At 43.0% G+C, this 26,836-nt stretch overlaps 3 protein-coding genes and 1 long non-coding RNA gene across 7 annotated transcripts in view; 2 read left to right on the forward strand and 2 right to left on the reverse strand.

Moving 5' to 3' along the window:
• The window catches only part of agbl4 (AGBL carboxypeptidase 4), a 238,795-nt gene extending 232,330 nt beyond the window's left edge, over positions 1-6,465 (forward strand). Inside the window, exons 12-13 of the mRNA XM_053876093.1 lie at positions 5,476-5,560; positions 5,633-6,465. Coding sequence (XP_053732068.1) covers positions 5,476-5,560; positions 5,633-5,726 — 179 coding nt within the window. The 3' untranslated portion in view covers positions 5,727-6,465. The remainder of the gene's footprint in view (positions 1-5,475; positions 5,561-5,632) is intronic.
• On the reverse strand, positions 1,933-6,871 carry LOC128765431 (uncharacterized). Its single transcript, XR_008415890.1, has 4 exons — positions 6,351-6,871; positions 5,400-5,518; positions 5,049-5,310; positions 1,933-2,481 (listed from the first exon to the last, which is right to left on the reverse strand). It is a non-coding gene; the product is annotated as an uncharacterized LOC128765431 (long non-coding RNA).
• spata6 (spermatogenesis associated 6) lies at positions 6,847-19,395 on the forward strand. Of its 4 annotated transcripts, none has more exons than XM_053876131.1 (12): positions 6,847-7,055; positions 7,490-7,627; positions 8,248-8,296; positions 8,425-8,466; positions 8,566-8,696; positions 9,482-9,562; positions 11,994-12,368; positions 14,743-14,821; positions 15,028-15,077; positions 15,237-15,349; positions 17,725-17,855; positions 19,015-19,395. In XM_053876131.1, exons 1-11 carry the CDS (start codon positions 6,975-6,977, stop codon positions 17,828-17,830), a joined length of 1,245 nt encoding a protein of 414 aa, XP_053732106.1. In that variant the 5' UTR covers positions 6,847-6,974; the 3' UTR covers positions 17,831-17,855; positions 19,015-19,395. The 4 variants fall into 4 exon arrangements, with proteins under 4 accessions (XP_053732106.1, XP_053732108.1, XP_053732099.1 ...); XM_053876133.1 differs by having other exon boundaries at positions 11,994-12,204; positions 12,292-12,368; positions 17,725-19,394; XM_053876124.1 differs by having other exon boundaries at positions 17,725-19,394.
• A 1,033-nt stretch (positions 19,396-20,428) lies between these two features.
• On the reverse strand, positions 20,429-26,426 carry dnttip2 (deoxynucleotidyltransferase, terminal, interacting protein 2). The gene is made up of 7 exons (XM_053876080.1): positions 26,329-26,426; positions 23,980-25,751; positions 22,424-22,562; positions 22,133-22,228; positions 21,889-22,053; positions 21,449-21,558; positions 20,429-20,702 (listed from the first exon to the last, which is right to left on the reverse strand). The coding sequence occupies exons 1-7, from the start codon at positions 26,398-26,400 to the stop codon at positions 20,603-20,605; spliced, it is 2,454 nt and encodes an 817-aa protein (XP_053732055.1). The 5' UTR covers positions 26,401-26,426; the 3' UTR covers positions 20,429-20,602.
• Between the last annotated feature and the right edge of the window lie 410 nt (positions 26,427-26,836).

Raw genomic sequence — 26,836 nt, forward strand, 5'->3', positions numbered from 1 at the left:
GGAAGACTTTTAAATGTCAGAAGTTGTAAAACTGATCTATGTTTCGCCACCATCTGGTTCTGGGAAGTCGGCTGTTGATATCTATAGATGCTTTTTTTTTTCCAAGCTTGTTTTTTTGTCAAGTGATTTGTGAGAGTAGTGAAGCGTAATAAAGAGGCAGAGAGGTGGAAGTAAGGACGTCAGTAGCCAGGGCTATTGTGGGTCAGTCAGGCAGATAAATGGAAAGATATTAGGGGAGGTGAAGAGGAGAGTGCAGGCAGGGTGGAATAGGTGGAGGAAAGTTGTGAGATCTGCCATGTTGTGTGGTTTGGAGTGGTGAATGACATGTACGGGAGAAGTGTGACCAAGTTAGGTTCAGATCAGGGAGGCTGTTGAAAGAAGAAAAGGTTCGACAGGATATTTGTAGGTAGAAGTGAGCCAGCAGCTGGCTATCAACAGTTATTTCAGATGTATTATTCTGTGTAAAACTCAAGACTGTGTCAGCCTGTGCCTGACCCGTTAGTAGCCCAGTACAGACACGCGCGTGTCATGAACCAGATACAGGCAGCTCGAAAGCCAGGTAACCGGAGGCCAGTGAAGGGAGCAGAGTTGTGTGGTGTGAGGGGATTTGGCCAAATTTAGGACCAGTCATGCCGCTACATTCTGGATGAGCTGCAGTGATCCGATGGCACCAGACCAGCCAGGAAGGAGTTGCAGTACTGCTGTTATACCCCCTTGTAAATAGAGGACAAATTCTGGAAACACTGTGTGGCAGTCTGGGAGAGTTTGTCTGCAAGTATCTCCCTCAGTATCATTCATGATCCTAACTTGATAGTCATTTAGTTAAGTCCTGTTCTGGGAACAAAGCTGTTCAAACAAGCATTGCAGAAAGACGAACTTGAATTATAAGAGCAATCTCTAGCTCGGACTGAGGAGCCAAAGGTTCCTGCTGATACAAGCCTTTCCAGCGGCACCATGAAGTGAAGTGTGATGGTAGAATACTGACCAGCAGGACGGCTTGAAATACATTTGGAGCAAATGAGAGAAAAAAAGTGTTGTCAAAGGAAGTGGCATTTCATCGGTCATATAATGACAACATATGAACAATGGTAATATTAAAATGTCAGATGAAACCAAAATGTTTTGTTCTCAGCAGGGTTCAGAGGAACCAGACAGTGTGAATTCCATTTTTTGCTGATATTAATTAAGATTCAGATGTCGTCTCTATGGCGATGATGATTCCTCCTGACAAAGATTAAAGCTTTGAGCTCCTTGTTTATCTCTTGGCAACAGGGCGCCTTTAGTCCAGGGACGAAATTGACCCTTTTCTGTATTGCTGTTGTTGACCAGCCTCTTAATTATTCATTGATAATTAGCTCCCCATGTGTCACCGTGGTGACAGCAAGTGTCAGTGGCCTGTATTGATGGGTCCAATGTCTCCTTGCTCGTCTCCTTGTTAACTCTGATCAGATCTGGACAGCGTTCTCCTCCTGTCTTGTCCATTGTGCCACTGGGGGCCCGGTCTTCTGGTTGTCACCTTGTCTGTCAGCCAGAACCAGGCGTGAGGGGACGATGGTGCTAAACACTGCTGTGACAGTAAACAGCTGTAGTAAACAAGTCCCGCTATTCTCAAACCTTTTTGTCTAACTCATCGGCGCATAAGCTGGGATGCCCTTGAGCCTTGACAATGACCCGTTATTGACTGAACAAGGCCATTATGCGTCCACAGATGTACGAGACACACCTCACTCCAAAGTGGTAAGACAGCTGAAAGCCTTTTTGAAGACACTGAGGTGTGTCGTTCCGACTGGGAGAGGTGACAACCTTTCCACTTTAGCAGCAAATGAACCAGCAACACATTTTCCTGCCTGAAGTTTAATTGCAGTTACACCCAACTCTTTAATGGAAGCCACAACTGCCGTCTCGCTCACAGACAGATCAGTTTTCGCTCCTTCCAACGTCTACGGTTGCCCCCGGCAACCTGCCAGACAGCGGTCAGGGCAACCTGTGCGTCTCTGCATTCACCCAACGGATGAAGTTCTCCTTCAGAAACTGACCGTCCATCACAAAACCTCCTGTACTAGACGGTGAGTCGTGACAATCCAAGCTGAGAGGCCATCTGCTCACGGTGGGGTCTGGGAGATATTTTTGTCACAGAGCGTGCTTGGCCAAACAACTCAGCGCTGGCTCTGAGCTCTGCTGATGAAAGTGAAGAGAGGAAAACACCCAAAACTTTACAGAGGTCAGTCTACACTCATAAAGGGGATAGAAACTCAAATATGCTCTTGTCTTATGTACACACTCATTTTTTTTTAATGAATGCAAGTATACTGTGAATAACACAGTCACAGGACACAGAGAGCACACAGTGTTAAAATCTGTTTGAAATTCAGCCAGAAAATGTTACTTTCAAGCAAGCAGCTCACTCTTTAGTTGGTCCTGCAGGCTTCTCAGACGGCTTCTGTCTGATGTGGTAGCAGAGACTCAGAGCCGAGAACTGACCTGCAAACATGATGTTTTCATGCTCCAATGAGTTTGCTTCAGAATTCAGAGGTGCGAGCGCAGAATAAAAGTATAGTTTTTATCAGTGACATTGTTGGGCCGCTTTTTGTTTTACACAAGACACTCAGTTTTAATACTTTGGCCACATATGGTGAGTCACTGAATTGACTTGACAGCTGCAAAGTTGTTCAAAAGAAAAAATGAAAAATATTCATGAAAGCACCTGCAGTTTGAAAATTAATTATTACATTTTATGGCAATACTATCATTTACACTTTACTTATATCTTCTTTGGAGTTTATATAAAATGTATTTTTTATGATATTTAGACATCATTTTATTAAATTTATTTTATGAAGTTTTTCCAATTTTCTCAACAGTTTGCATCAAAGGGTATTTTTTTCCTTTTTTTTCTTGAGTAAATTTGATGAACATGACTTGGTCCTACTGTTGGTTGGACTTTCCGATGACAAATATCTTTGCGATGATCACATGGTTTCATGTCATTTCACAAGGTTTTGGTTTGTTTACGTGTTAGTAGATTCAATATGGTTATTGATCACAAAATCAGGAGTAATAATGGATTCATTACTCCTGATTTTGCGATCAATAACTTACACTGAATGGGCCCCAGGGCCATTTCTTCTGGAAAAGGTGGGCCCCGAGATCAAAAAGGTTAAGAACTTCTGGTTTATATCATGCTTGTCAAACCCGAGGCCCTGAAGACACAGAGAGCTGCGGGAAATGAGTCAATATTCAAACACTAAAATTCCAAATTCTGAATTTTGTCCAAACCTGTATCATCTCTATCAAGTGGTTCTATATGGTAAAGGATTTATTTATTTTAATACAACCATAAAGCCATAAAAGTCTGGCCTGAAAAGTGGAAAAAGGAAATCTATGTCTATGCTCCTTCGATAAAGTGGCTGTGACAGATGGATGCCAGCTCATATCTGACTATCACCAACGACAGCGTGACAAATTATGCCGCCGTATTGTTCAATCACGTTCCATCCTTTTACAGAATTGATGGGATGGAGACTCATCAGGGCTTCGTGAGTGAAAAAGGTCTTGCCATATTGTTTTAGGTCAAAAATCTATACACTTCTGTACAGAAGCGAAGCCAGGCATGTGTGATTGATTGGCAGCTGATATCGACCAGTGTCCACTCTTCTCAGTGACCCGATGAAATGTACTTCTGGTGCCAACACTGTTATTATTTATCCGGCACTTGGTGATTGGGAAGCCTGACAGTATTCTGTGGCGTTGAACTCGTTCATTACCAGCGTCTTATTGCCGTCATGAGTCGCCCTGGAATCCTAATGGCCGCCGTCCTGGCAACAGCACTCATGAGCACTCAGCCCTTTTATACAAGCAGTGCAGTTATTGATATCTTCCCTAATACAGTGGGGACAAACCGGACTGGAGGATGATATGCAGCATCTCACCTCTGAATATAAATAAGCTCTCGCTGTTAAAATAATTGCCGATGTGTGATTCACTCCGGGTTCAGAGATTTGGCTGTTAACCATCACATGTGGTTTATTTAATGTCCCTTAATCAGAATGTCAAATGGTTTAGCAGCAGGCTGCTCATTTCTTTGCGAATGAATGACAGAAAGCTTCAAACATTTCAAAGCAACACACCCAGTCAAATATTTAAAGCCAACTCGATACATTATTGTGATGCAAGGGGATACAATCTACCACCTTAAACTTGTTGCAGACCAAATGTCCAAGTCTGTGCCTTTGAAAGGACAAGCTATAAATCCTGACATAAAATGAATTACTGGTGGTTTTTGAATGTCACATCAGGACTTTTATGCAAGATTTTAGTGAGTGCTATACGTTTCCACAATAGACAGTTGGGTTACAAATTCACCTGGATTGTGGAGTCTCTCAACCTAATTCACTTTTTTAACCCAAAACATTTCTTTTATTTACATCACTTGATTCATTTTATAGCATTTCAAACATTGTCGATAGAGGACATTATCAATGCATTTGTGAATCCATCGGTTTTTGAGGGCAGTGATTACTACCATATATCTTGTTTTAGGGAATTTCCCTGTGTGCTCGTGGGTTTTCTCCAGGTTCTCCAGTTTCCTCCCACGGTCCAAACACATTGCCATTTGGACGTCAGGTTAATTTAGCACACTGTATTTCCTTTAGATGTGAATGTGTGAGTGAATGAATGGTTGTTTGTCTATACATTTGTGCCGTGTGATGGACTGGCAATTTGTCCAGGGTGTCCCTCGCCTATTGCCTATTGATGCTGAGATGAGCACAGCTCCCCATGCAACCGTCCTCTGAAGGACAAAGCAGAATACGTGTACAATGTATGTATCTAGTTGAGATGGCATGGGGCAAAAAAAAATGATTATAGGCGACAGATGTTTGGTGTTTCGGCAGTTTTTTGTCTTCATTTTATGTTTTGTTCCCTCATATGAAGTTGAATGTTTTAGGGTTTGTAACATTTGACTTACAGGACACACACACAATTTCAAAGATTTTCTTTTCATTGTGACATTCACAACGAATAGGAGAAAAATAAAGAGATATACTCACGCCCCCTAGCGTCAATTCTCTGTAGAGCCACTATTTTGCAGCAGGCACAGCTGTATGCTTCAAAGGAAAACTGCATCATCTTCACCAAGTTTGATGGTTTGTGCTTGTGAATCGTGAGGTCATGATCCATCATCCATGAACACATCATCATCCATGATTGCCAGCTCACTGAGTGTACAGTTTATTGTGGATACTCTGCCTATGTCCCTGACTGGTTGGGAGAGTTCCTGAGTCTTCACAGTGGTGAGGCCATCTGAATGAGCTGCAGAAAGGTCAAAGGGGACTTGCGTTTTTTTTTACTCGTTCTGATTTAATGTCATAAACCATCACTGTATCAGGTTTAACGTTCACCTTTTGATTCTACCTCAAGTACTCGTTCATGGACATTTTAGTCTCCACAAAGACGTCTTTAACTCCACTTCCTCAGACATGAAGCTCGGCAGAAACGTGGCTCGGACCTTCCTGGACTACTACAAACAGAACAACCACATCAAGGACAACACTTGCCAAATGTAAAACTGTTTGTTGCCTTGTCAACCTGAATATTCATGACTTAATAGTCTTTGTAATAATTTGTTTTTCAGGTCTGAAGTAACAGCTCAGACAGCTGACAGGAAGGGTGGCGCTGCAGAGAAGGAGGCTTCAGACAGAGAGCATGTGCGCAGTGTCAGGAACTAGACGGACAGATGGACAGACTGATAAAGTGCCGAGCACCGTAGCAGGAGGATCCTTCACGCTTCATTACTTGGAGAATCTCTGCAAAGACTTTATATATTTTCACGGATGTGTTATTATGCATGGCTGAGGATCAAACTTGGCACTCGGTTTTGTCTAAATTTCAAGCATGACTCATCAGATGTTCAAAAGAGACTTTGTCACATCATGCCTTCAATGCCTTTGTTGATGTACAGTAAATAAAGCCGTGACTTTAAAGTTTCTTCATAATCTATTTAGAACAGTCAGTCCTCAAATCAAAGCATCTTCAACTGAAGACTTGGGTGGCCGAACATCTTGGTGACAGATTTGTAGTTGTATTAGACATTCGATATCCTTTATGAGGTTGTAGTGAGTGTTACTGAATCTTCTTTTTAAAGGTAATTTTTATTCATGCTTTATTTATTTCATTGTGAGGCATTCGGCTGCCTTGCTGAGGGATCAAAACGTCATATTAATAAACTGAAAGTCAAATCTTTGGGGAGAATAATATGGGAAACTACAGATGTAAAATTAAGATGGAGATGCAACTGTGGCTCAAGTTCGTTTCACCCAAAGTCACCAGCCAACTGAGGAAGAGAAACCTACACCATGGTTCCAATAGGTTCACCAAACCTGGTCAGAAGACAATGGGCGAAGCAACTGGTCTGATGGCTCCCGATTCTTACGTTGACGTTCCCTAGTAAATAAAGATTTCTACAAAACAAATGACGCTGTCTTGACCCCTGTCATGTCTTTGTATTTACAACAGCCTGGTTGCAGAGCTGGAAAGATGAGATTAGACATCAAAGGCATTATTGATACGCAACAAACATCAAAGACGTCCACAAAGCAATGTCCAGAAATGATTAGGTGAATGAGACTTAAACTACATAGTTTTAACGACAGTTGTGTTGCCTCAAGTCAATTGAACTTTTTTTTTCATGTTTTTGTAGTTTAACTTCTCAAGGTACAACCTACTATTTGGAGGTCCTGGCACCTCCTCTCTCGCAATACTCTTCATATTGAGTCCCACCTAATGTACCGTCTTGTATCAGCCACATTGGACGCGAGTATGCGTCACGACGGTCATTTAAAATACGGTGCTATGACGTGTCGCACTTGTGTTTACTTACGTGCCTGATGTGCCATGCGTCACTGGGACACGTCACGTGACTGTGCACGCGCTCAGTTGGCGTTGCCGCTAGCATCCATGACGACGAGTCGAGTTGAATGGCAACTCTGAAGAAAAGTTCCTCCTCCAAACTTCGCCAGAAGTCCTTAAAATGTTCCGTGTGTGTCAACATTGTTGCAGTAAGTATGTCAAAGAGATTGCGAGGTGATAAATATACCTGTTGTAATAGTGCTAGCTTGACTTGCACAGTTTCTATCACGTTCACCTCTCATTTCGAGTATAGCTATATTTGTGGTACAGTGTTGTTAGTTGTGTTAAGTATATCTTGAGTCTAGATATTAGATATCCCTTACGAAGTTCCAGTGAATGATATTGAAGCTCATTTTAAGTGGTATATATATTTGTAAATTGATATTGCATCGTTTCTGATGTGCCTTACAAACTCAATGTTTTGCGTTATAGTTTCGATTATTATTGTGTTAACCGACAAAACAAACCTATCATCCTTTGAAAAAAAGTGCTTCAAGGGCATTCCAGAATTATCGACTGAGTCAGAAGCTCCTTTTGCTGGTGAATGTGGTGTATGTTCATTTTAATGTTTGTGTGATTGTAGGTCTCCTGTCCAGGAATCATTCTGTCTCAGAAGAGCTACATCTTTTTAAAGGTGTACATGTTAGGCCAGTGTCAGAGAACGCCCTGCCAGCCCCCAGTCTTCCCTCTACTCTTCAATCAAAATATGACATTTGAGAAGGTGAGAATAGTTATTGAGTTTAAGACATGTACAAGTTTTGCTACAGCACATTGTATATACTCTGTAAATGTCTTCCTCGTGACATCTGCATGAAGGAAAATAAATCTTGGTGTCCAATACCCTGGTCAGGTGTTGGGTTTGGTTGTGCAAGTGTTTTTTTGTCTTTTCTCCGCTCATGCAGATACGTGATTTTTCAATTTTCTTTGAGGTGTCATAAATGACTAGAAGAAGTAAACGAAACAGAGTTTAAAATTACATCGTTATTACTATCGTAGTAGTAATAGTAGCAGTATAACTATTGAATGTGTTACACTTAGTGGTGCTAACTATTTGTTTTATTGGAATTGCTGTGTTACTTTCATGCACTAAATGAGAAATGATGTGATTGTCACATACCCTGAGGTTGGAATGCGCAGAACACTCCTCCAGATCATGTTAAAGTAAAAGGCAGTTTTCTTAAATGTGTCAAACAAATTCCCCATATCTGCCGATAATGAAGGGATGGTTGTTTTGACCAATTTCATGTTTAGTTTTAGGGATTCACAGTGCCTGCTCTGCGCTGTCGTGTCAGCCTTGTTATGAGTATTGATGCCCTGTGTGTTCCTTTTGTGATTTACCAGACTTTCAGCGGTGTTGTTGACCCTGCTGATGTAGCCGACCTCCTGGAAGGTAAACAGCCTCCTGAGATTTTCCTCCTCATCTCTTAGTCCTGAATCCTCTGCTGTGCAAGCTTATAGGCTATTAGCTGTGATACTGATCGTTTGCTCAAGCTGTATTTGCTTTTTCCTTCTGCCTAGCTGACACCACAACTTTTGAGCTGATTCAGTTGGTGCCTCCAGGTATTTTCAATGATGCCGTATGGGTGCATCAAGCCCATGTTGTATCCTGTTGTCATGTGGCAAAACAAAGCTCTTGAGTTTGTGTTTGTGTGTTTACAGAATCTGAGGGAGAGATCGTGGCAAGCATGAAGGCAAACAGCCGACGATTCCTGTATCCTGCTGCGAGACTGTTGTCAGGAGATGGAGCAGCAGAGAGAGACGTACTGATGCAGCCGTGCTCTTCCTTCCCTGTAGGCAGTGGCTCTCTTCATTTTCTTTCAAACGTCTCATTGCGGCGCGAGGTGCAGCTCATAACACATGTCATTCACTCCTGCACTCCTACCTGATTGAGCAAATTCAAATGGCACGCCGCTGAATTTGTCCTAGGGCACGTTTTCACGACATGTCCACATGTCAGTGCGACCCTGCCGGCAGAGGCGGTCTCGGCTTGATTGGCATCAGTGTTAGATTTGTCATTCAGAGATTGGAGGAGATTGCAGCTCCCACAAAGTGAGTCGCCTTCCAACGTGTGCTCATCACACACAGGCCTACTTTACCATTCAAACACCACGTCTTTACTTCAGCTGAGCTCCTTGGGGATATATTACCCATTTTTGCTACACGGAGGACTAAACTACAAAGTTCCCTGCTTTTCATTTAGCACTTATCATGTTTTGCTTCTTTCATCAGCTGCTTCATGCTCCACCACTCTCTCTCTCTCTCTCTGCAGCTGTTTTTTTTTAAAATCATTTTTCCTCTCTGCACTTGCCGCGTTTCCCTTTGTGTTTTTAAACACCATTCACCTCTCTGCTTGGTCTTTTCATACATAGCAATTTAGACGCCTGTCTCCCAATGTCACGTTATTTAAACACCACTGAAGCCATTTTCTGTTCTGCAATTTGTTTCTCTCAAGGCAGCTTAAATTGAAGATATGTGCTTGTAAATTGGTGTTGCAAGCTGCGCCATTATCTGTTCTTTTGTCTTCATTTCCTTCTGAGGGCTGCTTAGTTTGTTCACATCGTCTCTCACTCTTCAGGGAATCCTTCCAAAAGTAAAGTTCTCCACTGCATCAGTCATTGAAGAGAGTGGTGGGAGACAGGTCTCAGCTTCATCACCTGTGAGTGTGTCTTCACTTCTCACACACACGCACCAACAATGCAATGCATTTTAAATTAGGCTGTGTCGTGCCATTAATTTGATCTGGACTATAATGTTGCACCGTCATTTATCTTGTGAATTGTTTTTCATTGATGAAGTATTTCTATTGAAATGCTCAACTTTGGTTTCCTTGTTGCTGCAAACTAAAATCCGTATAATCAGCACTTGCTTATATTGTCTTAAGAAATACTTCTCACGATATTGGATGTGAGTTGCATGTCAGATTGAATGCATTCACGAAGCGTGTATTCATATTTTAAATGTGCTGTGATGATGTGATATGTGTTTTTTTTGGCACATTAAGTCTTCTAACAAGTAGTTGATACTGTAGCCATGTTACTTGCAATTGGCTTCTGTGATTGGTTTGATGTTGAACTGCCACAAATCGCAGAGTATGGTTCTTGCTATTGTTGCTAACCTCTAAGTCTGTGATTCTTAAACATAGGGCCGGGGCCCCTGGTTGGGCCACGAGCGCCTCCTTTGTTTTACACCTTTGGGCCGTGAGGGTTTTAATTCATGAACCACGTATGGTGGCAGTAGTGGTCACTAAATTGACTTGACAGCTGCAAATCTGTGATAGTTAACAACTATGGAGTTCTTGAAAGAAGAAGTTCTTGAATTATAAGCAGTTTTGAAAATTAACATTTTGTGGCTATATCATTTATTATGTCATTTATGAGACATAGGTTTATTTATTTCATTCACATGGTTCCATGTTATTTCACAAGGTTTGTTTATGTGTAAGTAGATTAAATATGATTATTGATCACAAATGAAATCAAGAGTAATGAATCAGTTGGATTACTTGTATGGGCTCTGGGCCCATTTGTTCTGGGAAGGCTGGGCCCTGAGATCAAAAAGTTTAAGAACCCCTGCTCCAAGCAACACAGCTTTCTTCAGCGACCCACTGGGCCTGGGAGTGTGCTCACCGCTGCCCTCGTCACAAACTGCTACACTTTTCTGTAGGTCAGGACTAGCTTGTAACAATAAACCTTTGTCCATGTAATATTCTCTGTTGTATCGCCACACCTGTCTCAGGATACCTGCATAGCCAAATTATTGCCGATACCCGTACGTACTACTGTTGTACGTTGTTGTTTATTCTGCGTAGATGGACCAATAAGGAAAAAAATATGCATTTGATGGTCAGATCAGCATCTTCAATTGTCTTTCTGAAGAGGCAACAAACACAAATAACTTGAAAAAAAACCCAGAGACCCTTGAACTTGGCCACAAGTCAAGGAAACCTGTTTGTCAGTCAGCACTATGTGCTATTGCCTGCCATGACATTTGGTTGTGTTCAGCATACGTTGCTGCTTTTTATCGTTGCCGTAGCTACTTATCCATACAGGCTGCGATTGAAGGGTATTTGTTCACTCCTTGTAAATGTAATTAGTGGGAAGCAGATCTGTGATGGTGATATCTACCAGCATGTTTGCACACAGATTCCTTGGAAGCCAAACATGAGGGTGAGGGTCTTCCATTATTTCCCTTGGCAAGACAATTCTCTCTCATGCCGCACCGTGTTGTCATAGCCTTTACTGTTTTGTACGCAATAGCTGGAGTCTACCGTCTGCTACTTTTGAATATTAAAGAAACAGCACTTTGGTGCATTTTTCGTTTTGTATTTTAGTCAAATCACAAGCGGCAGTCTGCTTCCTCTGTCGCTGAACTGTGTGCTGTTTATTCCACTGATGAAAACACTTGACAAAAAGTGAGACATTTTGGGAGCAGAACAAAGCTGAATGAAGTCATAGGTTGGCGAAGCTGGGGAAAGGGAGGCGGGGGGGCGGGCGCGCTTAGCATAATTCCATTAAATCTTAGCATCCTCAAATGGCAACCTGAAGGAGGATTTATTCTTCATTTAGTTTCTTTTAAAAATACTTTTAATGCCGTGTGATTTCCCTAATTAGCATTTAGATGATCCTGGTTTTACAGCCTCATAATGCACCTTTATGATATTAAACTGGAGATGGCCAACAAATGCAATTAACATTTTATCTTAACTTATTTATCCCCGGTTGGCATTACCCACAGGAAGTAGGATATTGCAGCGAAGAATGATGTTAGTGGCCATTAGAGTTATTGAAGTAATTCTGCAGAGGTTGCCTCTGCAGCGGCACAGACAGCCAGCTCCGTGGTTGTTGTAACACTTAAGCTGAATGATTTAGCTAATGGTTTTATGGTTTTGTCAAGGGAGAACAAATCTGTATCCAGAGAGAGAGCGAGCAGATGCCATTGAAGCGAAAATGGCTGATGCTTGTGTAACAGAATAACATTGTGGTCTGCAGAGAAATCTAAACTGCTGCAAGAAATGCCGGCCAGTGAGGATTGTTTGGGGCGGTGAAATAACAAATACATGTTTTTCTCTGGTGTTTTCTCACAAACAGGCCGGCGTATATTCCCCGGTGTTAACTCGGTCCAGGCATGGTTCTAAAATAACGTCGTCACAGTCACAGAGAAGTATATCATCCAGAACAGCCGATTGGGAGGCTGTACCTGAGGAGACTTCTGAGGCCTTTGCTGTAAATCACTGCATGTCAAGACTCTCCAACCCTTCACCTTTGCCTGCACCACAAACAAAGGAGAAGAAAGTTCATGGTGGGTTTGGATTCCAGCAGCCCACCTTGTCCTCTATGAGTAGAACCTCGCCCCCAGACTCACACCTCAAAATGTGCCTGCTGTCAGAGGGCAACAGGCAGAGGATAAGCCTCCTCCAGCTTGGACCCTACGGGAAGAAGAAAGAGAGGCAGCCACCATCACTGGTTTGTTGTTTTTCTAACATCTTCAGTGTGTTCAGAATCAACCTGAGAAGTAGTACGACAGAAACAAACTCTCTCCTTGAAAAATCAAACCATCGTATGCTTTACATCTTAGCCCCAGCTACCCAGGGGTGTGGGAGCCATTGCCATGCCAAACATGCTTGTAAAAAATATGAAATTGATGGAATAAATAGTTTTTTTTTCTTTAAAAATCGTCTTCCTGAAAACACGGTGACTGCATTGCTCCTCATTATTGAAGTAGTAGGGACGGTGATGTGTTTAATGCCGACACAGTGCCCCGGCTACGCAGACGTAGAAGGATAAAATTAATGGCTTTACAACTGATGGAGTTCACGACTTCCAAATTTTAACTTAATCTGGTGGGAAGATTAAATGAAGGGATTAATACGAAAGCAGTGATAATCTCTTTCCTTACCTGAGCTGTTAATGGATTTTGACATCACTGAAGATAAAAAAAAAAAAAATCCAGAATGTGCTCGTGCTATTCGGCTCTTTGTCTTTCCTTTTCCAGACTCAGAGGTGCTGGCAAGATAAAGCATGACTTTCATGTTAGAATAAAATTATGACCACTTTTAATTTTTTGCGCTTATCTTGTGCAACTTTTGAATTTGGTTGTATTTGAAATGACAATGTTCAAATATATGTATTAAAACTAGAAAGCGTCACAGTGGGAGGTAAAGCCAGAATTATTAATAGTAGCCTGCCAGCGATGTCAGCGCGAGTCCCGGAAGCTGAGCGTTATGAAAACACTTGAAACTGGTATGTATGTGCTAATTTTCTCCAGTGATTGACAACAGGATTCTGACTCATCCTGCTGATTTTTCATCAGCTAAAGCAGAGCTTCTTTTGACCACCAGGTTTTGTGTTTGTGTGCAGCGAATGCACCACAGTGAGGCCTGGGGCCCCTCCCTCCTTCTCTTCCCCTCATTCCCACCGTGCACTTCTTCTTCATTTACATCAAACTCTGTCCCAATGTTTGATTTCCAGAACCCAGGAGCGCGCTGTTATTAAAAGATGTAATTAGAGTTCCCATTTGTTGCTTTGTCGGACTCATAAATGGAATTTGCTAAAACACATCAGCCATTTCTCCTGTTTTCCTGGGGGGATCTTCTGTCGACAATTAACCCTCCTAATTAAGAGTCAAGCTGCAATTAACAAATAGATACCTCATGAAGTAACCAAGTCCCGTGGTGAATTAGTTTGCTGTGCTGTTGGAGAGACTGCACTCGGGCTCCTTCAGAGCAGCAGCCACGTTCTGTTTTGATCAAGTACCACTGTTTTCTTCATGATCATCTGTGGGGGTTTTCTGTTGACACTGTGCCCCAGTGCAAACTCCATTTTTATTGTCCTGCTCCAGTACGGCTGGTTGTTCTGATTGTAACCCTCTCTGTTCTTATCCTTGACACTCTGAGACCCTGCGTCGTCACATAAAGACATTTTTGCCTTTCATTAATATTCATGATGGTTCCATGACTTTGACCCACTAGCCACATTTAGGGACACTACCTGCATTGCAGATTGATACTATGGTATTACATCCTCTTCTTCTTCTTTTCCTTCCGGCTTCTCCCTTCAGAGGTCGCCACAGTGGATCATCCTCCTCCATCTCACCCTGTCCTCTGCTTCCTCTTCTCTCAAACCTACAAACCTCATGTCCTCCTTCACCACCTCCATCAATCTCCTCTTTGGCCTTCCTCTCCACCTTCTGCCTGGCAGTTCCAACCTCAACATCTTCCTACCAATGGACTGGCTCTCTCTCCTCTGTACATGTCCAAACCATCTCCATCTAGCCTCTCTGACTTTCTCTCCTAAACACCTGACCACATGTGCTGTCCCTCTGATCTACTGCTTCCTGATCCCATCCATCATGCTCCCTCCCAGAGAGAAGCTCAGCATCTTCATCTCTGCTACCTCCAGCTCTGCCTCCTGTCTTTTCCTCAGTGCCACTGTTTCCAAACCATACAACATTGCTGGCCTCACCACCCTTTTGTACACCTTCCCTTTCATCCTTGCCGACACCCTTTTGTCACACATCACGCCTGACACTTTTCTCCAATGATTCTATCCTGCCTGCACCCGCTTCTTCACCTCTTTCTCACACTCTCCATTGTCCTGCCATAATACTGAAAACCTGGTGGCGGGAATATCAGCAAAAGACCTTTACTATAGCTATGGACAGAAATTTGAAACCAAATTAGAATAATTCTTAGAAACCAGTCAATACAAAATAAAGTAATTGAATTTGTACACATTTGTGAGGCAAGTTTAAAAAAAGTTATGTTTGAAAGTTTGACGAAAGCTGTGGTCAAACTGGATGGGTCTGGATAAGAACTTTGCCTTCTTCTGATCTGTTCAGGCTGTGGGATGCTGCAGCAGGCAGACCTCGCCTCCAAAAAAGAATAATCGTCACGTCGCTGTGTCGTCTGATCTCAAAGGTAGGTCAGTCCAATGAAAAATTTGGGTTTAGTACGTGTGTTTTAATGAGGTCAAAATGACAAAAATGTGACTTGAAAAGATTAACTTGAATTTTAAAGGGAGTAAAATGGCATGACAGGACTGTCTGACTAATGCTGTCCAACTGTCAGGAAACAATATGCTGCTCATTTCTGTGTTTTGAGCTAACTGTGTAGCTCTGTGTTAGCGTGTGTCATTGCAGATCCACACATGGTTGGCTCCAGATTCACCAACAATGTAAGTCTGACAAAAGCTTATGCCACTTTCTTTCATTGACTTACTGATAAAAATGATTCATTTCTGGATCATGAAGAATCAGGTTGTGCTGTGATGGTTTGTGTGTCTTAATTCTTGTATATGTTTGCATCAAACCATGTTGCGTTTGACCTCCGCCAGGGGTCAGTTGCTGCAAGGCTTCCATCACCTGAGAAAACTGCCAAAACTAAAAACCCTGTCAGAAGGACCAGCTCTTCTGTGGAATCTCCAAACATGTTGAATCACACTGGAAGGTAAAAAAAAAAAAATAATAATTATATATATATATATATATATATATATATATATATATATATATATATATATATATATATATATATATATATATATATATATATATATACCAAGTGAACCTGTGAAAGAAAAGTTGTACTTTATTAAGTACTAAACGATAAGAGCACCACGTAGTTGAACTTGTGTGTTGTATAAGAAGATAGATGACCACTAAAAATACGGCACTCAATGATATGAAAATGCAAATTCCATTTTCAAGGTTAAAACAAACTGTATCCACACATGTATTACAAAAGGAGCGTGAAAGCTGGTTTAACATAAAAATGTCAATGAATTGAAGCAAAAAGATCATTGAAACAATCACCTTGATGAGCAGCAGAGCGGACGCTTCATGAATATCTTCTGAGGAAACATGTTTCTCTGTGACAACATTTGAGTCTTACATCTGGGTGTAAATCAAATCGAATGAGGAAAATAAAGTGATGGCTGAGGACGTCATCTGTTGGACAAAACAACATCACACACAACCTTGTCTGGTCCCCTGAGATGAGTGACTGCCCGTCAGTTGCCGCCCACTTCACAAAAAAATACACAAAACAAAGCAAATTTGACAGGCTTCAGAGTTTTGTCTCGCTCGATCTCTTTCCCACTGGGTTGGAATAAAACCCTTTGTTTTCCTTGATAAATGAATCCTGACCCATCTTCTTAAGTTTGCCCAAAAGATAATAAAAAGAACATCAGCATACTTGTATCAACATAAGATATCTGACACATGTGAGGATGCGGGTGCGTGCATGTGTCTGCGTGGCACACTCCAACCTGGATGAGTTGGCCTCCATCTGGAATATTACACAAACTGATGTCATGTCATGTTCGTCCATTACAACGAGAGGAGGCAGAGAGAAGAGAAAACAAAGAGGAAAACGGTATTGATTTGCGTTCCGGCTTCACTGCGATGCGTTTGACCCGGTACACACTTTAATACATTCAGAGAGACCTGGCCATCGATCACCGCAGATGTGAGCTCAACACGGCGACGGGACAGATGTTCCGTTTTGTTTGTTTTCACCGCTGCCTTTCTTTCCTCCCCCCCTTCTCCTCGCTCCATAGGCAAACACAAAAATCAATAGACAATCTTAAACTGTAAAGTAAATAGTGTGAAATGAATGATACTTTCCTCTCCAATGAAAACAGGACGGGGCTGAGGGATTAGAGCGCCACATTCCCCCCGACAGCGAGAGGGCCACGGCTCGACTCCAATCTATGATCTATAAAGAAAATGACAGATGCCAGCAATGATGTTTCCCCCTAAGCTCAGAAATCCCAGTCTCTTCATGTCTGGGACGATTTGTCCTTGATGACTCTTTGTGTTTATCTGATTACAGATGAAAAGTTTCCATTTATAAACTGCGGCTCGGCCCGGTCGCTCTGTCAGTCAGCACCTTTACTTCCAGCAAATAGATGTGGATGAAAGGAAACATCAGCGTTTATTACGCCGCACTTCCATTACTGATGTCTGCCTCGGTGCTTCAGAGCACACACACACACACACACACACAGCCGAGCACACTCACTTCTAACTTTTTTCTCCCCAACTGAGACTGTGTGACAGCTGAAATACATTGTTGATGGAAATGACCCAACTGAGAATTGAACTCCCTTAGGTACCTGTTACTTTAAACGGAAAACAAGTCAACCATTTTCTATGCGCACCACACACCGAGACATGGGCATGTTTTTTCTTTTTGCCCAATTGTCTTGAACACAGCTCTGCCTGTCTTTCTTTAAAATCCATTTTCAAGTTCAATAAACCATTAATAAAAAAGGTATAACCCTCGAAGTAGCTCAATAAAACTGAAATCTCACTCATTTCACTTTTTCTTAATTTCACTGCATAATAATGAAGATATAAAGAGTAACAAAGAGAAAAGAAACAATGAATTCCAGCAAACTACCTTTATGAATCTGGCTCCAAAAAACATGTCACAAATAAGCAGTCATCACAGTCTTGCATGTCCTGGAAAGCGCCATATAAATAAAGCTTTATTATTATTGTCATTATTAGATTTATTTTTCTTGTTCAATTCGTAGTTACAGACAAAATCGGGAATATTTTATAGGTAAAAGCAATAACTGCACAGGTTGGAACCCTCACGAGTCATAGGTGATGTTATAGCACAGACTAGTGGACACAAGGAAATCTGCTCGCTCACATGGTCCTCACCTGTTTTATTTTTTATATGTCTCTGCGACATGATGAAACATGACATGTCATCACTCAAACAAGTCTCAAACACAAAATACCCATGTTTTTTTTTTTCAAGATTCTCAGATAAGTAACTTGCCACTGACTCGGCTGCGTTTCGTTGAACAGGTCCCAGACTGGCCCGTCCTACTGGGAGGAGATTCACAGTCGAGTCCAGAGGATTCTGCAGACGCACAGAGCCTCGTCACAGCACCTGAAGAGCCTTGACCTTTAAGGCTGAGACAAGCTGGACTCAAGAGGTAGATCCAGGAGACACACCTCAAATCTCTCTCAAAGTTAGAGCATGACGGAGTCAGCTGGACCTTCCTATTCAGTGTGTTGGAGAGATTTGGTTTTAACAGCCAATTTATTAACTGTCTACAGTAATCCTACAGCAAGACTAAGAATAAACGGACAAGGCAGGGTTGCTGCCTCAGTCCCTCTCTCTTTGCACTTTTCATAGAACCATTGGCACAAACAACTAGGGAATGCACCTAGCTAGAAGGTGTTCAGTTTGGCACAGAAAAACACATCATAGCATTGTTTGCCGATGATATTATGGTATATCTCCGAAACCCTAATTCAACCTTTGCTAAACTCATGGATATTCTACAACCAAATCCTGTCATTCAACCATGTGCCAAGTGAAATAATAGAACAGTGCTATAAAGTAAAGTGGGACTCAAAGATGATCAAATACTTTGGCATATTTTTGACACATAATTGGAATCAGCTATTCGAAGCAAATTATAAGGATATTAACAAAAAAATAAACTTGGATTTTTTTAGATGGTCTACACTGGTGATGGACAAGAATTGAAGTACTTAAAATGAATCTTTTACCAAGACTATCGTTCCTCTTTTTATCACTTCCAATTATAATTTCAGAATCTCAGTTCTCCTCAGGGAACAAGATGATATCCAGATTTATATGGTCAGGAACATTAGACACAAACTCTCTCCTGAAGGAAATGAAATTGTTCAGGTGTTCGTAGAGGCTTATAAAGAAGTACCTACAAAAATAGTCTCTAAAGTGTATATGGGCTTACAGAAAAACAACGGTGCAAACACACTATGTTGAAACAAAATGGGAACAGGAGTTGGAAATCACAATATCTAAAAAAGAATGGGGTTTAATGTGCAATACACAACACAGTACTACAGCTTCCAGAAAATGGAGGGAATTTGGCTGGAAGACCTTGATTCGATTTTTCATTACACCGCATATGAGAGGCAAACAACTGGGAAAACCACAACAATGCTGGAGAAAATGTGGGCACATGAATGCTTCTCATTCACATATATTTTGGACCTGTACTAAAATACAAACGTTCTGGGACAATGTTATAAATATTTTTGAGGAGATATTTGAATGTAATATTCTTAAGGACCCACAGATATGTTTGCTGGCCCTCACAGGTGCAACAGGGTGATCAATATTTATTTAAAATCTTGATGCTTGCTGCTAAAAAAAAGCTATTACAAGGAACTGGGTGAAAACTGATGGACCTGATGTACGAAGTTGGACTGACATTATTGAAGAAATAAAGCAGATGGAGCATTTGACCTCTCTGTTGAGACTGAAAACTGGGTTGTACACAAAAAGATGGACAAAATGGAACATTTTCAGCAAAGAAATCTAACCTTATCGTAATTATAAGTTATTGTAATATCCCCATTGTTTTTCTGTCTGTATTTTATTTTATTGTTCTCTGTCTTTTCTTACATGTTATGAACCATTGTATGTATCATTTTCAATCATGCCTGTACTTTGTAAAATTTAAAAAATAAACAGTAAAAAAAAAAAAGTTAAAGCAGATGATCTATTGTACTTGGATTTGAATTGAAATCAAAGTCCACCAAAGAAACCAACTGTGGACTGTTTGCCTGGGGTGATAAGTGAAACAAGAAACACAGAGAAGTGTGGACCTGCAGCTGGCAGCCAGTTCTACTGAGTCCCCCCACCAGGCCTCCTCAGATGCCCTGATGAACAGTCTAATGTAGATGTCTCATTTCCTCTTAAGCTGTGAAATTGGCTCCGGATTAAAGAAGCTCGACAAACGTGTGGGAGATGTGGTGGATGTAAGCTGCAGCTCAGCTCTCCTCCTCGGGACAGTCGCCCGGAGCTGCTGCAGCAGATTCATGAAAGAGTGGAGGAACGAATGTAGATCCTCAGTCACAATAGAGCACATCCCAAATAATCATAAAGGCAGTTTGACGCTTGATTTTTCCTTTCACCGTGGAGAGATTGGGACGATCGGACGCAAGGGTTTTTGGCTCATCTGAGGGTAATGGACCAGTGTTTGGACATGTGACTGCCGCTAGTTTACTGCTGCAGTTGACCTGGGGAGACGGTCTCCTCCCTCGCACATCACTCTTGGGGAAACTCCCAAGGCAGCAAGGTTTCTGAAAATTGAAATGTACCTGAATTATTGTTGCACCCTACACAATACTTATTATAACATTGGTTACTCCCACTGTCATGGAGTGCAGCAGTGCTGGATGACGGGTGTGGGGCAATGCAGGAGTGATAAATCAAAGCATCCGCTTCTTTGAAGTTCAGGAGTGAGGTGGGACGACCACAAACTAGTGAGTGAAGTCAGGGAGTCGGAAAGCAGATAGTCGTGTTCACAATTATTGTACCAGCTATGTAGACATGAAACAACAGTGTTCAAAGGTTGTTGTGACTGAGTTTGGCCCTTCCACATAGTTCACCTCGATTACCTTCATGTTGGATTCCACAAAAACACGACTTTACAAACATCTCTAGAAAGAGATTTTCTGGCATGTTTTGTTGAAAAACACACTTTATGTAGTGAAAATGAGATTATAGTTGCAAGGGGAAATATTTTTATTTTTATTTCCATTTGTCATAATTGTTTTTTTTTAGATGACAAACTGCACAGCAGACAGCACTTGATTTTTAAAATGGCCGAGGGTCAGCGCCCAATAAAAAGCACAGCACTCTTTCAAGCTGTAGAACTCAAGTTCATCGTATGGAGATTCTTCAGTTTCGCTTCTTCATGAACTTTTTCTTCTTGTTTCTCTTCCCCGCCGCTTCCGCTGCTTTCTCTGTCAAAATCTGCTGATACCTCTTTTTGTTTGCTCTGGAAAAAGATGGACAGATTATTCTCTCAATATATTCAGGCCATTTTTTGTCTGTTCATGTCACTAAAGCAACATACTTTGTGAAATTGAGAAAAACAAAGCTGCATTCTCCCGTCAGCATCTTCAGGGTCGAGGAGCGCAACAGAGGAAATGAAAGCGTCTGCAAGTTCAGTTTTCATAAACTGGAATAATCCATTATCAAGGAGTGATGTGGGAGGCAAAACAAAGCAAAATAATCTATATCACCTTCTCTATAGATATGTTTCCTTTAAAAGTCACATACAAGTGTTTACTCTGTCGAAACCACCACATTTTTGACTCGTGTTTAGACTCAAACGTGTGACAGTCAGCAGGACAGTGTTGCTTTTGTCATTGATAAAATATTGCCGTCATCATCACAAATGCTGACACCAGCACAGAACACCGCAGGGTCACCTCAGTGAAGACCCTCACACACACACACAATCCTGAGGGGACCGGCATATGTTTAACTATAGTCACACACAAAATCACCATTTCTCCATTTGAAGCAGTTTCCAATGATGAACACAACACTGCTCCATCCTCAGGGAATAAGAAGTCACCCAGAGTTATTGGTGAAGTGAGAGAGTCAAACACGGTTTGACTGCACGTTCTACAAGAAGCAGTTATTGCTAATGTCACAAATGTTACGGCGGCATACCCTATACACCAGTAACCTTTACTAAAAATGACCAAAACAGGACACGTCGTAAGTTGCACTTACTGTCTGAACTCGGCGTCGGCCAGCAGCTCCTCCACCATGGTCCTCTTCCGCTGCTTCTTGGGAATGTGTGAGTGATAGTAGTCGGCTGGGTTTCCCACCACTGTCCCGACCTGGGGAGCAGTTTACACGCCAGTTGTTAAACACCATCATCTCAAGATGCTTCAACAATACAAACCACATCTTCTACTAAACAGTGAAATATGCAGGTGAACCAGTCCTAAATGTCCTGTTGGTGTCTGTGTGCTGCATGACCGTTTGGACATGTCATGTTCACATGTTCTTATGTCACGCTCCAGAGTGGAAAGAAAAGAATGAAAAGAAACGAAGATCGAAAAGAGCCCCAGCCTTTCCACGAAGGCCAGGTTGTTTCGGTTGGCACGTTCATTTTGTCGCTCCGTTTTGGTCGTAATCCTGCCGGATGGAGTGAAGCTGCGAGTCACCTGGAAATACTTTGGAAACCCGTCCCTGTCGTTCTTCTTGTAGAACCTCTTTGGGTCCAGTGAGCCTCGAATCTTGAGCAGGTGCAGATCATCTTTCAGCTCTTTGGTCAGTTCGGGTGCTTTCATGTTAAACCAGCCGTCTCCCGTGGACTTCTCTCGCTCTGCCTGGAAAGACAAAGCCCACCGTCAGACCAACCCGGGGATTTGGAGGCAGAAACCACTGCCCTTTGACTCCTGCTCTCACTTTGTTCTTGGCCTTCAGCTTGTGTTTACTCTCTGCGTACGGCGGGGCGGCTGCCTTCTTCTCAAACTCTGCTCCCATCACGCTCTTCTTCATCACCTGTTGCAGACAGCACAAGCACTGAAGTGTCAAACTCTTGCTGCGGGATATAAAACTCCAATCGATGAGGAGAGAAACTGATTAACAACCCAGGCTACTATTGGACCCGGTCTTCAGTGCATAACTACGATCGTCATTATTCTTCCCGCATCAGGGGAACCACCTTCAGTGCCGGGAAATCAATCACGTATTCACCTCATCGTGGCTCTTCTGTTCCCTCAGCTTCTGCCAGGAACTGGAGGCAGGTTTTGATTTGCCGCCATCAAAATTGATGTATAAACCCCCGAGATCCTTCACTCTGATGCCCGGGTCAATACGGCTGGACAACTCTTTCCTGAAACAAATAATGGAACTATCATCAGCAGCAGTCGCTGCGCCTCATCTCTCACCTCCACACACCTCTAATCAAACACAATAAAAGTTGTGCGTCTGGAGAGTGTGGCGCACAGTTTCTCAGCCGAGCCATGGAAATGATGAAATCCATCACAGAGTTGATCAAACTTTTACGCCAAAGTTTACAGCCAAGAAGGAGCGTCCCGGTGAAATCTTCAAATATACATAGTATACAAAGTGTGATGTAGGATGTTCAAAATTATGTTTTCATCGCACCCGTTGTTTGGACTCCACAGTGTGAGAGTCAGCAGGATAAAGTTACTTTTGTCAATGAAAACTGGTGAAATATTGCCGTCAATGTACCTCAAACACGCAACGAAACTGCTGGTCATGTAGCCTCAACTATTTGGGAATGTATGAAGTTGAGGGACTGTTGTTGATAAATAAAAACAGGATGCAACTTGGAACAGAAAATAGACCAGAACCAACATTACGCCAGACTCTGCACCACACTCCACAGGAAATGCAACAATCCATCTGTAGTCCATGTCATTTCCTGTTTTATTGCTGTTTATGATGTCATTTAAAAGGACTTCAAGTGTAATCTGGGCCATTTCAGTGTTGATATTTGTAGTTGACCTGTGATGTCGATGCCTAAATCGAGACGGTGTCGCACACTTTACTGTCCACATTAGAAACAAGATGCACATTGTTGACAATGTTTCTATTTTTGAGGTAAATGTGCAAAATAATAATGACTCTTTAGAAGTTATTGAACCCTCCAACAGCCCTAAGGTTCTGTTGAAATGCTCGCTCATCTTACAAATTCATTAGAGTTGTAGAAAATGCCAATCCATACTCCTCCCTGGAATCTATATTATTCATTTTCACATCGTGATCGTGGGTCACGGTTAGATTCACATGCTCTTATGTCAGGCTCCACAGTGAAGCCCAGCCTTACCATGGTCAGCGCCCTGACTGACCACACTGCTGTGGGAAACCTGATGTGCATAGTTTTAGAACTTCTGTTTCAACTTCTGTTACTAGCTTCATTTTTTTTCTTTTATTAAAATATAATAATATAATCAAATCACACCAGCTGTATACTCAAACTGGCCGCCACATATTGTGCTTCAAATTCAGGCGAAAACATATCGTCCCATTTTTATGTTTTATTATTCATTGTTATGCTATTCAGGATTCTGGTGAGAACCCTTTACCCATTTTTCTCATCTTCCAGTGTGTCTGTGTTTGAGAGGTGCTGACCACTGCAGACACCAGACGCTCACAGCAGCACCACCTGCCTGGGAGGAGCCTGCGCAACACTGTGTGTCACTACTGAGTTGTGACAGCAACACTTTAATATGTCACTAAATCTGGACTGAAACGATCGAATCGGTCACGCGGTCGATACTCACACATGAGGATCTCTACTTGAAAACAGGAAGTGCGTGTCGTCATCTTCATCGTCGTCGTCCTCATCCTCACCATCCTCCTCCGACATCTTCTCCTCATCTTCCTCTCCTCTCCTGTCGGCGTCCTCTCCAGCAGGCCTCTCCTTGTAGAAGTCATCATCCGCCTCTCCTCCAGGCCGAGTGTCGATCATGAAGAGTCCATTCACACACTCTGTGAGGGCCGGAGACTTGTTGGAGGTCTGCGGCCTCACCTCTCCTCCACCTTCCTCCTGCTCCTCCTCTTCCTCCTCCTCAGAGTATTCTTCATCACTGCTGTCCAGAAGGCTGATGGTTTTGGTCTTCTGGATGACAACATCGCTCTGCTGCTCTTCAGCATCTGAGTCCACAATGACTCTTTGCTCCTGACCCGACATGACCATGACAGGTTCAGCGTCGACACTACCTTCCACTGCCTCCTCCGGACTGTGTGCATCTGCAGCCTGAACTGGTTCCTCAGCAGTTTCCATGGCTTCTTCTTTCCCTCCAGTCTTCTCTGAATCACTCTCCGTCACTGAAGCAGGCCCAAATGGTTCTGACGACGGAGCTGTTTCCTGCATGGCTTCCATTTCTGAGACGCACCTCTCGCCGGCAGACAGCTCCTCCTGCTGGTCAGCTGAAGTCACTGCCGCCTGACTTGTCTCAGAGGTTAACCTCTGCTCCTGGTCTTGGTCTGTATTGTTCTCAGGAACATCTTGGAGCTCCTCTTCAGCAGCTGCAGGCTCCTGCGTGACCATGACATCTGTCTGGCTCTTGTCTTCCTCCACCAGGGTGGTGTCAGCCTCCTCCTCACAGATCACTGTGCGCTCCAACACGGACTCATCGAGGGGCGCAGGAGCCGCCAGCATCTCCAGAACCACTCGGCAGCTGTGACCTGAACTGGCCCGACTGCTGCATGGGGTTCCTTTGCTGGGGCTGACCGGTGCAGAGGACAGGTCAGTCCAGTCAGAGTCTATCGTTTTTGGACCGCGGCTTCTCCCACGCCTCCGATTCAGCAGGCTGTGGTTGGGGCCGGACTCGAAGCCATCTGACTCACTGTCGGGACCCTGGTCTGCGTCTTGTTTGGCCGCACGGGTTCTACCACGGCGAGTCGTAGCGGAGCTGTCTGAGGCCTCCTCCAGGTGGATGGGAATCGTGGCGGCTGGTCTCCTGGACCTGGTGGATCTTCGTAGTGAAACCCTCTGCTCTGAACCAATAGATGAGCAGCTCTCAACGTCTGAGTCCTCATAGCCAACCGGCTGAGGTTTGGTAGACGATCTGCTCCGACCAGCCTGTCTCTGACTTCTCCTGACACCGGACACAGGCGTTTCCTTCTCCGCTGGGTCCGGATTTCCAGGGGCTTTTCTCCTTGCACTGCGGCTTGATGCTGGCGCAGATACAGCAGAAGGACATGACTCCACTTCCGGGGTCTCCTCTTCACCCTGTTCCGCCTGGCGCACCGGCCGCCTCCTGCTGCTGCTGCGGGTCAGCAGCGCTTCGGGATTGGACACCACGGAACAGCAGGACTCCAAGTCGGACTCATCTGCTTCATGGATGGAGCCAGCAGGAGTCGTGGAGTGCTCCGGGCTGTGCAGTCTTGACGACCGCGTGCATCTTTTGACTCGAGACTCCGGTGAAGACGCCACTGGTTTCGCTACTGTCCTTTCAAGACGGCTGCCATCCTGTTCTGGCTCACTGTTGGTGGAGCTTTCTGCTTGTTTCGCTGTTCTCCTACTTACCCGTCTTGTGGAAGGAGTGGCCTGCCAGCAGAAAACAGATGCATGAAGCTGAACCGTGGCTCTAACATCTAACATTCGTCAGTGAGGATAAACGATCGTTTTTATTGTTTAAACAAACTATTCTAGTCGCCATCTTATTCAGATTTAGGACTCACAATGTTCTGTGCACAGATCACCTTTACTTTTGTACATTTTTTAATGACTGACGAAACTGCCAGCAAATATAAGACGGTTAATTTAAACGTTTCAATAATAGCATTTGTTGGTTTCTGTATTTTTCTGTGTCGATGCGCAGACTCCACCGAACGTAACATTATTGGGGTCATGATGGACGGTATCACACGGAGAGTTTCTTCCATGTGGCATTTTAAAAAACGGTCTCCTTCTGTTGTTTGTGCGTGACATACCTGCTAGAAATGGTCAGAATTTGATGTTATTGTTTGTATAAGTTGTGTTTACAGAGACGACTAGAGTCTCGGCGAGCACGTGACTCCGCGCGGCTTCACGCAGGCTCGACTCGTCACGCGGATCGAAGTGGCAACAGAACCACTATGGAAATCAGAGCATAAAAGTTTAGCTCAACTCCAGTGTTACCAACCTGCACATCGATTTCGTCGCTTTTACAGACAGACGAAGAACTCACGCGTCCTGCTCGCCTGGTGGCCACCATCTTGGATGGAACGTGTACACGCACTTCCGGCGACACGTTTACTTTTAACCAATTACGATACAGGATTCTTGAGCGCGACCAGTGACGTATTGGGTTCTTTTAAACTTTTAACTAGTGACTTTGTCATTGTCCACAACTGTCAAAGGCTTTGTATTTTTAAATGTACCATGAGCCCAGAACAGACCAACTGTGTTCAGAAGCTCTTTATACTGAAGCGTCAGGGAGATGTGACGCAGTTTTATTCGGCTGACACGTTTCCTGCATTGTTTTTAGATGCACTCTTAATCTTTCATCATATTTTATATATATTATATATATTTTATAATATATATTTTTATATTTTGTGACGTCATTTTCCTTTTTTATTTTTACTCGACTTGAAACCTGTTTTGCGCATAATGAAATTTGACAGTCAATTTCCACCCCGTGAAACACT

Source organism: Synchiropus splendidus, chromosome 1, assembly GCF_027744825.2.
Source record: "Synchiropus splendidus isolate RoL2022-P1 chromosome 1, RoL_Sspl_1.0, whole genome shotgun sequence".
In the NCBI taxonomy this organism is placed as follows: domain Eukaryota; kingdom Metazoa; phylum Chordata; class Actinopteri; order Syngnathiformes; family Callionymidae; genus Synchiropus; species Synchiropus splendidus.

Coding starts and splice junctions, on each gene's coding strand:
- spata6 (XM_053876131.1), top strand. CDS start 6,975: ATGGCAACTCTGAAGAAAAGTTCCTCCTCCAAACTTCGCCAGAAGTCC. Junction 9,563..11,993: donor AGGTCTCAGCTTCATCACCT/GTGAGTGTGTCT, acceptor TCTCACAAACAG/GCCGGCGTATATTCCCCGGT. Junction 15,078..15,236: donor GCTCCAGATTCACCAACAAT/GTAAGTCTGACA, acceptor GACCTCCGCCAG/GGGTCAGTTGCTGCAAGGCT.
- dnttip2 (XM_053876080.1), bottom strand. CDS start 26,400: ATGGTGGCCACCAGGCGAGCAGGACGCGTGAGTTCTTCGTCTGTCTGT. Junction 22,563..23,979: donor TCAAGTAGAGATCCTCATGT/GTGAGTATCGAC, acceptor TATTTGTTTCAG/GAAAGAGTTGTCCAGCCGTA. Junction 21,559..21,888: donor GGTTTCCAAAGTATTTCCAG/GTGACTCGCAGC, acceptor ACTGCTCCCCAG/GTCGGGACAGTGGTGGGAAA.